The sequence below is a fragment of the Cornus florida genome, unplaced genomic scaffold (assembly GCF_030987335.1).
Source record: "Cornus florida cultivar Cherokee Brave unplaced genomic scaffold, ASM3098733v1 CherokeeBrave_3.0.0_Hap2_Chr06, whole genome shotgun sequence".
NCBI lineage: Eukaryota > Viridiplantae > Streptophyta > Magnoliopsida > Cornales > Cornaceae > Cornus > Cornus florida.
Window position 1 is genome coordinate 99,273,461 of NW_026775576.1, and position 11,755 is coordinate 99,285,215.

General features: G+C 39.3%; 2 protein-coding genes and 1 long non-coding RNA gene across 4 annotated transcripts; all 3 read right to left on the reverse strand.

Moving 5' to 3' along the window:
* Nucleotides 1-1,245: 1,245 nt before the first annotated feature.
* On the reverse strand, nt 1,246-1,653 carry LOC132314708 (uncharacterized). The gene has a single exon (XM_059813534.1). The coding sequence runs from the start codon at nt 1,651-1,653 to the stop codon at nt 1,246-1,248; it is 408 nt and encodes a 135-aa protein (XP_059669517.1).
* Nucleotides 1,654-2,906: 1,253 nt separating this feature from the next.
* LOC132313281 (uncharacterized) lies at nt 2,907-4,328 on the reverse strand. The gene is made up of 2 exons (XR_009483407.1): nt 3,937-4,328; nt 2,907-3,100 (listed from the first exon to the last, which is right to left on the reverse strand). It is a non-coding gene; the product is annotated as an uncharacterized LOC132313281 (long non-coding RNA).
* A 2,018-nt stretch (nt 4,329-6,346) lies between these two features.
* Nucleotides 6,347-10,084, reverse strand: LOC132313278 (probable LRR receptor-like serine/threonine-protein kinase At3g47570). Of its 2 annotated transcripts, none has more exons than XM_059811976.1 (2): nt 7,308-10,084; nt 6,347-7,107 (listed from the first exon to the last, which is right to left on the reverse strand). In XM_059811976.1, exons 1-2 carry the CDS (start codon nt 10,042-10,044, stop codon nt 6,701-6,703), a joined length of 3,144 nt encoding a protein of 1,047 aa, XP_059667959.1. In that variant the 5' UTR covers nt 10,045-10,084; the 3' UTR covers nt 6,347-6,700. The 2 variants fall into 2 exon arrangements, with proteins under 2 accessions (XP_059667959.1, XP_059667960.1); XM_059811977.1 differs by lacking the exon at nt 6,347-7,107 and having other exon boundaries at nt 7,339-7,412; nt 7,540-10,084.
* Between the last annotated feature and the right edge of the window lie 1,671 nt (nt 10,085-11,755).

Below are 11,755 nucleotides of genomic sequence, written 5' to 3' on the forward strand. Positions count from 1 at the left end.
AAACTGGTCCAAGTAATCGTGAAAGACGCGGTTCATCAAGTCCATGAATGCCGCTGGCGCATTAGTCAAGCCAAAAGGCATAACAAGGAACTCATAGTGTCCATACCATGTACAGAATGTTGTCTTCGGGATATCCTCATCCCTAACCCGCAACTGATAGTAGCCAAACCTCAAGTCAATCTTGGAGAAACAACTGGCTCCCCTCAACTGATCAAATAAATCATCTATCCTTGGCAAAGGATAATTGTTCTTGATGGTGGCATGATTCAACTTCCGGTAATCAATGCACAACCTCAAAGATCCATCTTTCTTCTTAACAAATAAGACCGGTGTGCCCCACGGTGACACACTCGGTCGGATGAAACCTTTCATCCTCAAATCTTCAAGCTGCCTCTTTAATTCTTCCAATTCAACTGGGGCCATTCGATATGGTGCCATAGAAATCGGCGCGGTACCTGGCATCAAATCAATAGAGAACTCCACTCCTCGGTGTGGAGGCAACTCTGTCAAATCCTCCGGAAACACATCCAGAAAATCACGAACAACTGCAGGATAATATTTTTCCACAACATCATCATCTTCGGCTATAAGGCTAGCCAAAAAGTAATCACCACGACTCCGTCCACGAATTCCATAAAACGATGAAATGTGAGAATCACTCCGATCTCCCACGAAAAAGAAACAGTCTCCCTCGGAAGTGCAAACTGTAACCCTTCCTCTGTAACAGTCGATCGTGGCATGAAATGAAGCCAACCAATCCATCCCGAGAATGACATCAAAGCTAGTCATCTCCAGGAGGATAAGGTCAAACACGAAAGTCCGCCCGACTATCACAATGGGACACTCCCGCACAATTCGGGTCAAAGACACTAAAACCCCAACTGGCGTATCAACACTCAATGCCCGTTCCAAGAAACTAACTTCCAACCCCGATGCAAGTGCAAATGATGATGAAATGAAAGAATGAGATGCACCAGAGTCAAACAAAACACGAGCCCAACAACCAAACACTGGAAATATACCTCGAAGAACTGACGGTCCAGAAGATGCATCGGTTTGTGCCAGTGCAAAAACACGTCCCTGTGGTACCTGTGCCTGAGGACTGCCAACCTGAACACCTGACTGCTGCACTAACATAGTAGGAGTATCCCTCCTAACTGATCGTGAACCCTGTGAAGACATGGCAGGCTGTGGTGGTGGCGGTTTGAAACCTGACTGAACTGTAGCCGACTGAGACGGCCTCTGTCATGACCCCCTGCCACTACCTGTGCCTGCTCCCTGGCCTGGACAATCACGAATCAAGTGACCCTGCTGGCCACACCCATAACAAGCCTTCGGAGCTGACGAAACTGAAAACGATCTCATCGGACAACTGGACTTGTAATGCCCAGGCTGCTGACACTGATAACAAACAACTGCACTCCTGTCAGATCCAGCTAGCATAGGAGTGGAAGGAGCAGATCTTGTAAACTGTTGTCCCTGAAACTGAGATGAACCACCCTTGTTCTTCTTCCAAGAAGATCCCTCTGAAGATAGCCCTGCACCCCTCTTTTGCTTCCATTGTTCTCTTCTTGCATCTTTCTCTTTATTATCAGCCTCCAACATCAAAGCCCTTTCCACTGCTTCAGAATAAACCTTAATGAACTGTGCCATGATCAATGGCCTCATCCGATCATTAAGACCGGAAACAAACTTCCGAGTCTTATTAGCTTCATCTCTCACCACTTCTGAAGCAAAACGGGAGAGTGAGGTGAACTTGTTCTCATACTCCGCCACTGACATGCTCCCTTAAATAAGATTATGAAACTAGTCTTGTAACTCCCATCTTTTGGAAAGCGAAAAATACTTCTCATAAAACAGCTCCTTGAACCTGTCCCAACTCATCTCTTCAATCTTGTACTGGTTGGTGATCGACTTCCACCAAACCTTGGCATCCATAGTAAACTTGTAAATTGCTAGGATGATCTTCAAGTGATCCTCTGTCATATCCATTGAGGTTAGTTGGGTTTCAACTTGATCCAAGTAGTCATCTGCTACCATTGGATCCACACTGCCCTGAAACAATACCGGCATCAACTGAGAAAACCCTTTTATGATCTTGAGACGCTTCTGAGCTGGCGTCTCCTCAACTTGAACTGTAGGTTGTGGTGCCGACTGCGACTGAGCAGCAATCGTTGCCCTCACGACATTTTGCAACAAACGATTAAACTCCAGTGCCACAGAACCTTCACCCACTTCTACGGGTACGGGTGTTTCAACATTCTCTCTTCTTGGGGAAACAGCTCTTGGGGGAATCAAGTCCCTAAGAAGCATGTTCTCATCATTTAGCTCCTCCGGATTGGAGCTGGAGCTCTCACCAACATCACCCCTTGTTGGCCTAGGGCCAACTTCTCTAGGTTCCTCACGCCGTGACATCGTGCTATAAAACGAGAAAACGATTCAGAAACATAACACTAAGACTGTGGACGACTCAACAAGAATTGATACCATACAACACTTAGCATGCAAGACTATGCAAGAAACATTTTAACATAAACAAGTAAGCAGTAAGCACATAGGCAATTAAGCATGCTCATTTAAGTAAAATATCACGTAGCAAGTAGTCAAGTAAGCAACACAAACAACATTCCATGTGACCCTAAATAGGCCTCTACCCGTCGTCCTAAAGGTTTTTGAACCTTGGCTCTGATACCAAATTTGTGACGACTCAAAACTAATACTTTTTAAACAAAAAAAATTCGGCATGACCTCCCCTAAAAATAGGCCTATCACAACCTGTTTAATTTCATTTTTAACCTGTCATGGCTCAAATTCCGAATTCACAGCAACAAAAGATAATAATACAACTAACTAATCTAGACAATGCTTCAAACTAGGATTATCCATCCATTCATCAACAAGTTGCATACTATCAAATCCCCATCCAAAACATCATCAATACTTTAGTTATATTACATGACAAAGTTCCACAAAATAATTATACATCTTTGCACGTCTAGTGTTTTACAAAATAATGGGGAATATACAAAGATACAAAAGTGGACTTCTAACGCCGTTCAAGCTTGAGGTGGGTTGTCATCCACCAGTTCCTTTCCAAGACCTGAAAAAAATATATATAGATATAGGGGTGAGCATATAGCTCAGCAGGTGACACTTAAGACACAATTCTTGTGTCCTAGTGAATCCAAATAAAGCATAGGCCAATGGGAGATTGGGGACATGCATTGAAGGGGAAAAATAATCACAAGTACAAGTCAAATTCAATCACACACAAATGCAAATGGAGTGAGATGAAATGCATGCTAAAGTCACTCCCTGTTTTCATTCTCAAAACCATCACGTTCAAAGTTAATGTAACCCCCATTGGTAACCCCGCCGCGACGAGAGGAGGATTGGTTACCGTCCCTAGGCCCTTGGTGACCCCGTGGCACCGTCGAGGGGCCCGAATAGCTCAACCACCCTAGTGTACTCTCCCTAGTCCTCCCTAGGCTACATTAACCTCCGGGCCGTTGGTAACCCCGCAGCGACCGGGTTTGTCAAAACCAAATTTTTTTTTTTTTTTTTTTTTTTTCCAAAACATTCATTCCCAAATCCCCATTTTCATTTCAAGACAACCACTTCCCTTTTTCATGCAACCCAATGAGATGTAGGCTCATGTCATGATCTCAATATAATGACAAATGGGAACTTAGCACAATAATAAATAAGCATGTTCTCATGGCATCATTATAGCATGTTAGTAACCTCAAAAAAAAATGTAAACAACCATCACATAGACTTACTTTTCATTCAACTATGTTTTACACATTTACATAACTAGCATGTTGTCAATTAAATTATTTTAATCAAAATCAACAACAATTAAACATGATATAACACACATAGAGGAGCATGATTCATTATAGAGCAAGATTCCGTGGCTTAAGATGTCCCTACCTCACAATCCAAGCCGAAATCCCTAGAATAGGTCCTCCAAATTCAAGCTCCAAGGAAGACTCAAATCTGGAAATTGATAGTATGGATGCGTAGAGCTCGCTACAAGTTTCGCTTCGCCTCAAGCTTCGCTTCGCCTCAAACGGCACCTCAATCCGACAAAAGATGAAGGAGCAATCAACAATGGAAGTTGAAGTGAAAAGAAAAGAAAAAAGAAAAAAAAAAAAAAAGGAGAAACCAAGAGCAGTCGGGAGAGAGAGAGAGCAACAGAGACCAATTTTGGTCTCACAAATCACTTAAAAAGTGATGTGGGTCCCACTTTATTTTATATTTCTTTTCTCTTTTTCTTTTTCATTTAAATCACACACCACACACACACAATTATGTACACAGACTTCACAACATTGGCCCCGAAACACAATCCCGTGCACAACAACACCGGTAGCCTGGGACCTCCTGACCCAACAAATGGAAAAATGCCGAAATAATAACCAATACATTTTCAAAAGTCCTGAACTCAAGGAAATTTCCTAACCAACCTTCACAACTCACCCATGGAAAAATGCCGAAATAGTAACCAATACATTTTCAAGAATCCTGAACTCAAGGAAATGTCCCAACCAACTTTCACAACTCACCCGACACATTCCACGGTGTTAGACACACAAAACGAGACAATACTAAAATAAAAATGATTAAAATGAGGATCATTACATTAACCCTGTTAAATTCAAACGCCACTGGAGGCTTAAACAAATTACCTTATCATATAAGCAAGTGTATCTTGTGATCAATAATACCTGTGCCTTTCCAATTATATTTTGGAAAATGTATATGTTTAGATATCCTCGTGACAGTTGATTATTGAATCTCAGAGTGTGGTATGGGTGATCAAGTGTCCACCCTTGGAGATGTTTATAGCTATGGAATACTCTTGCTAGAGATGTTTATGGGCAAAAGACCAACCGATGACATGTTCAAAGATGGCTTAAACATTCACAAGTTCGTTGCAATGGCTTTGCCTGAACGTGTCCTGGACACAGTAGACCCTTCACTGTTCTTTGAGGAAGAAAACAACTTAGATGAGACTGAAGAAGCCAATGAAATAGAAGAAGAAGCAGCAATGAACAACAATGAACTCCAGGACAGCTCTAGGAGCAGAATGGAGGAATGCTTGGTTTCCGTGATGAAAATTGGAGTTTCTTGTTCTAATTCATTACCAAGGGATAGAATGCCAATGAATGTGGTGGTCAACAGAATGAATGTAATTAGAGACTCATTTCTTAGGTTTAAGAAACAAAATGGAAAAAGACTTAGATGAGGCTGTGATTTTCTTCAAATTTTGCTTCTTTCATCATTGCACTTGTACAACTTGTGATATTATGTAAGGAATGATATGAATATTGATTTGCTTTACCTACTGAGAAAGTTTATATACACACACTCATACAGGTCTTAAACAATCCTTCACCTGGAGTTTCTTGTTCTAATTCATTACCAAAGGATAGGATGACAATGGATGTGGTTTTCAACAGAATGAATGCAATCGGAGACTCATTTCTCAGGTCTAAGAAAAAGAATGAGAGAAGACTTAAATAGGGCAGTGATTTATTCATTTTATGCTTCTTTCATCATTACACCTGTTTAATTTGAGGTTATAGGCAAGGAATGACAAGAATATTGATTTGGTGTATCTACTGAAAAAGTTAGATCTAGCATTCTGAGTGGCCAAAACAAAAAATATTACCAAAGGATAGGATGACAATGGATGTGGTTTTCAACAGAATGAGTGCAATCAGAGACTTATTTCTCAGGTCTAAGAAAAAGAATGAAAGAAGACTTAAATAGGGCAGTGATTTATTCATTTTATGCTTCTTTCATCATTACACGTGTTTAATTTGAGGTTATAGGCAAGGAATGACAAGAATATTGATTTGGTGTATCTACTGAAAAAGTTAGATCTAGCATTCTGAGTGGCCAAAACAAAAAATATTGTTATTGTCTAGCATCAACAACTACTTTAGCTAAACTCTACTCTTCAAATTCCCTGCATTAGTATCACTCGAGTAGTCAATCTCACTACAACAGCTTGAGAAGATCCATGCGCACTTGAAGATGTGTTTGGTTCAATAGATCGATGAAGTATACAAAAATCAGCATGGTACAAACTACTTGTTTTACATATTTGCTTTCCATTTGTTTTATGTTATTAGTATTATTATCTTTTTATGTCAGCATTTTCAGGCGTTTGGTTGTCTATAAAGTGTTTTACAAAGATATTTGGAAAATGTGGAAGTAACATGCAAAACCTGAAATTACTTGAGAATTTCTTTTTTCTTTTGCAGTTGAACCATAAACTTCAAATCACTGTAGATAAATGACTAGAATAATTTTCAAATCTAGTTCTCCAATAAGAAAGAGTTCTAATCAGATTTCTCCAGAACAAAAGCACAAACTTTAGTTGTAAATCAAAATGATTGGGTACAATTAATTATAGTACAATTATACGTTATCTATATTGATCAAATCAAAAAGTATTAAAAAGGAATTTTTAACCATTGACATTATTTTGCACTGAGTGACTGCTCTCAAACCCTCACTCCCAAACCTCTCACTATATTGTGAATCAGCTAAAGGCCTGTTGAGGGCCAGACTCCATAACATTCCCACTGAGAGAATATATTCATATGTTTTCTAGTTAATTTGGCAGATAAAAAAACCTTCTGGCTAATTAAAATAGAGCTTTACAGGCTGATTGAGTTGAATATCATCCCAGAGCAAGAACAATGGCTCTGATCAATTGCAGTTCTTTGACGACATCTTTAATATCCATTCGCTCTCTAGGCAATTCCACTGAACAAGCAACTCCAATCTTGAGGACAGAAACCAAACATTCCTTCACTTGATCTACTTTCATTTGTCCCATGCAATCACTGTCCGCGCAAATTTCCTCAGCATCATCATCTTCTTCTTCTCCTCCTCCACCAGGTAGAATTATTGGATCTGAAATCTCCGCTATTCGTTCAGGCAGTGCCATCTTCACAAAAGTATGGATATTCAATCCTTCGTTGAACATTCCATCAGTGGGCCTCTTTCCTGTAAACATCTCTAACAGAAGGATACCATAGCTGTAAATATCACCATATGTTGACACTTTGCTTCCCATGCCATACTCTACAAAACTCAATTGTAACTTGAAATTGTTAGAACAAATTACACAGCTCTCTACAAGTATACAATATGTAGAGTAGTAATTTGTTTTTGATGCATATGTAAGTACTATATTCATTTAATAGACTGATATTTAGAAACATGTACTTTATAAAGGTTCAAAACAGCAAGAATGTGGCAAGAAAGAGAAGAAATAGGGTCACCTGGTGCAGCATAACCAATAGTTCCCTTTAAACCAACCGAGCTGCTTTGATTTGGATGAGATCTATCCATGGCTTCTAGAATGAACCTTGCTAACCCGAAATCACCTACATGAGCAGTCATTTCATTGTCGAGAAGAATGTTGCTAGGCTTCAAATCACAATGAGCAATAGGCTTGTGGCTATGGTGGTGAAGATAATCTAGTGCAGAAGCCACATCAATGGCAATATTTACCCTTTGGAGAAGGCCTAATATCCTCAGATCATCATTCAAGACCTCTGCTCTTGGATTTGGATGTAGCCAACTCTCCAAACTCCCATTTGGCATGAACTCATAGACTAATGCTTTGAAATCATTGCCTTGAAAATCAATACTAGAGCATGCAGTTAAGATTTTCAGAAGATTTCTATGCCGGATGTTTCTTAAGGCTTCACACTCAGCCATGAAGCTCTTCAAAGCTCCTCTCTGCTGTAGGTATAGTACCTTCACTGCAACAACCGTTTCATCTGGATCAATGACTCCTTTGTACACAGAGCCAAAGCTACCAGTACCAATTAAATTTGACGAAGAAAACCCCCCTGTAGCTTTGAGAAGACTTTCATAGGTTACCATCAAAAGCAGGTCTTTCCTTGATGAACCTGATAGAGAAGGCTCCTTCTCTCTCTTTGTTTTCCTTAACCGATAAATTATTAGAAGTGACACGATCAAAACAAGAACCAGAAGCCCAGAAAGTAGTGGGATCATTAGCTTGAGACCCCGAGAAATGCCTCCTTTCTTAGAGACACTATTCAGGCAAGCCGGCAACTTCAATTCTGGTATACCCCCACAAAGCTTACTATTTCCAGCTACGGAAATTGCAGTAGCATTTTTGAAAACCCCTCTTGTTGGTAGTTCACCATCAAAACGGTTGAAAGACAAATTCAAATTCTTGATGGGAATTTGCTCCAAGTATTCTGGAATTGCACCAGACAAGTTGTTGCGTGAAAGGTCTAAATCTTGAAGACCTCTCAGAGAACTAAAAGCTAGAGGAATGGAACCTTCAAGGGAGTTACCCTCCATACGAAGGCGTTCCAAGGTCACACAAGTACCAATGCTGTTGGGAATTTCACCAGACAATCGGTTCTCAGAAACATCCAAGTAACCAAGGTTTTTCAATTCACCTACTTGTGAAGGCAGGGGACCAATCAATTGATTTTGACCAAGGTTCAAGGTAATCGTTAGGGAGGAAATTCCCATAACGTTTTTGGGTATGGTACCATTAAGACGATTTTGAGAAAGGTCTAGCTCTTGCAAGTATCTAAAATTCCCAAAACTAGAAGGAATGCTCCCAATTAATTGGTTCTTTTCAAGATAGAGAGCAAACAATTGAGTTATGTTAGACAGAGACGATGGAATGTGTCCTGAAAGCTCATTTTCAGACAAATCCAATCGTCCTAGCATCTTCAGGTTACCAATGCTAGTGGGAATACTACCTGTTAACTTATTTTTCTGCAATTGTAGTTCGGTCAAGTTAAAGAGGTTTTCTATCCCACTAGGAATGTTTCCTGACAATTGATTGCCTCCCAATCTTAATGTCAAAAGACTAGGTGACAAGTTTGCAACAGATTTAGGAATGACCCCTCCAAACCGACTATTACTTAAATCCAACACTTTCAGCTCTCTGCATTTAGCCAATGACTTCAAGAAATCCAAGTCATCAGCTTTTCCTTTCCCTAGGGGATTGGAAGAAAGAACCAACCACCAAAGACTGGGTAAGCCCCCAAAATCAGTAGAAACCTTTCCAGTGAAATTACTTGTATCAATGTCCAATTCAACCAGATTTGAAACATTGGATAAGGACACTGGAAGAGGTCCACTAAATTGATTGTGACCCAAATTCAGAACTAACAAATTAGGGAGAGTGAATCCCAAGTCTGATGGCAAAGTCCCATGTAATTGATTATAAGGCAAAGCGAGTCTTGTGAGAGATGAAAGATTGTAAATTGAGGGAGGGATTGTACCCGACAACGAATTCACTCCAATTCCGAGAAATTTCAGCGTTTTCAACCTGCCAAGCGAGTCAGGAATGCTTCCTTCGAAATTGTTGGCAGACACAGAAATAGTAATGATATTGGAAAGATTGCCAATAGATTCTGGTATTGGACCTGTGAAACTATTATAGTGAAGTTGAATTCTCTCTAGCTTTTGCATAGAGCCAATATGAAATGGGAGCTTCCCAGTCAATGTGTTGAAGCCCGTTCGGAGGAGAACCAGGCTAGAGCAGCCAGTAAGATTTTCCGGTAGCTCACCGGAAAACGTGTTGTTGCTGATATTAAGGTGTCTGAGCCTAAAGAGTCTCCCTATTTCAGGAGGGACTTGACCATGGAAATTGTTGGCTTCAATGTTGATAGCAGTGAGGAAGGTGAGGTTTCCTATATGAGGTGATAAAGTGGCCACCAAGTTAAGGGAAATTAGGTTGAATTCAGTGACTCTTTGGTGAAGATGACCACAAGTGACACCTACCCATTTGCAGAAATGGACTGAATCATTCCAGGAATTGGTGATTCCAAGTGGGTCTTGGGTTATCTTAGCTTTGATGGCTAATAAGGCAAGCCTATCAGTCTCGTTACTACTAAGAGTTGTAAAAGCAGAGGTGAGAGATGGTGATTGCAACAAGGTTATGGTGCTCGGTAGAAGAATTGAATAAAACAAAATTGAGCAGATTAGGATTGGAGTCTTGAATGGCAGAGAAGACACCATTGCTGGGTTTGAGAGAAACCAACTTGTAGGGCTGGGTCTGTGAGAGAAGTGGGTGTATGTCTGCTCCTTGGAGGTAATATTTTATATATTAGGATTTTCTTGTCAAATCTGTCTCTGTTCAAAGCTGAATTACAATTTTACCCTTGTTTCCAATTTTGTACTTAAGATTTTTATTTAAATAATTAATTTTAAAAATTAAAAGCCAACTTATGTAAATTTAATAAAAAATATTTTATCAATTAGTATGATTTTTTTTTATAATTAATTTCAACAAGAAAAATAGATCAAGTGTAATTCAATAAGAAATTATACTTTGGTCAATTAATAAAAAAATAGTCAAGGTAATGTAACATTTTGCAACTAAATATGATAATTCAGGAATTTTTATGCACAAAAATTAGTTCATGGTGATTATTTGAAAATTTAGGCATTTAACACTTTACCCTTAAATTAATCACTTTGTTTGATGGAAGTCCAAAATTTGTGTTATTCTTAGCATAAGCATAATGTACATCTATAACATGCTTTGAATATTAATCGATGTTCGGGTTAAAAGCTCTTTCAGCATAAAATCAGAGCTAGGTTGAGGCTGGTAACTACTTCTGGTAAAGAAAAGGGCGTTTTCTCATTCCAATGTGAAAGCGGCTACCAGAAAATAATTATCATTGTCCTGTCCGACTATAGTTTGGAAGTTTCCGTAGATTTTATGCCCACAGACACAGTCGCATGGGTACGACTTGACTTGATTCCCACGGTTCGAGCCAACCTTGTCAACTGCAACAATTGTTGACCCTTCGATGCACAACTCTCTCTCTCTCTCTCTCTCTCTCTCTCTATATTACTCGTATATGTGTAGTGCGGCGTGTGAGAGAGTTTTTTTTCTAACGCATTTGAATTGTTCAGATATGTTTTGACTGATAATTCAACAAATCAATAATAATTAGAGCCCTTGTACAAGAAACTTGAGTCCAAGAACCAAATCTCACCAATAATACATTATTATAGTGTAGAGTAATTAATTATAGAGACCTTGTACGAGAAACTTGAGTCCAAGAACCAAATCTCACCAATAATACATTATTATAGTGTAGAGTAATTAATTATAGAGGAAGAAGGCACTACACTTATATATATATATATATATATATAGAGGGTAAAGTGCAAAAAAAACCCCTGATCTTTACTCTCTCTCCCAAGAAACTTCCTGAATTTTTATTTTTTAAGTAAACCCCCTGAACTATGGCAATTTTGGAAAAAATCCCCCAACCATCAATGTTCCGTTAGCTTGTCCACCTAAAATTGGTCTGTGACGTAGCAAAAATTAAAAATGACAAAGATACCCTTAGTACAATAAAATTAATAAATTATTTTTTTAACCCCAAATCAATGGACAGAGACGATGCACTGCCTCTCGCCGAACACCACCACCTCCTCCTCCTCCTCAGCCAATCTCACCTCGCCATGTGTCCATTCTCCGACGACACACTCCGTCGCTTCTGCCGCAATAAGGGTATCTTTTCAAGAAAAAAAAAAAAAAAAATCAACTCCATTCTCTGTAATCGATTCGTTCTCAGTTGTTGTGATCTGCAATCGATTTACACACATATATATGAACGTATATAAGACGTTCGAATTTGTGAGAAAATCAATTATTTAACTACTGGACTTTGACTCTCTCATTCATCAACCTCATCGTATTTTTCATCTTCCT

Bases quoted from the DNA above. Each gene is read 5' to 3' on its own strand.
- LOC132314708 (XM_059813534.1), bottom strand. From the start codon at position 1,653: ATGGCACAGTTCATTAAGGTTTATTCTGAAGCAGTGGAAAGGGCTTTG.
- LOC132313278 (XM_059811976.1), bottom strand. From the start codon at position 10,044: ATGGTGTCTTCTCTGCCATTCAAGACTCCAATCCTAATCTGCTCAATT. The intron at 7,108-7,307 runs GTGACCCTATTT...TGAGTTTTGTAG, and splicing joins TATTGGTTATGCTGCACCAG to AGTATGGCATGGGAAGCAAA.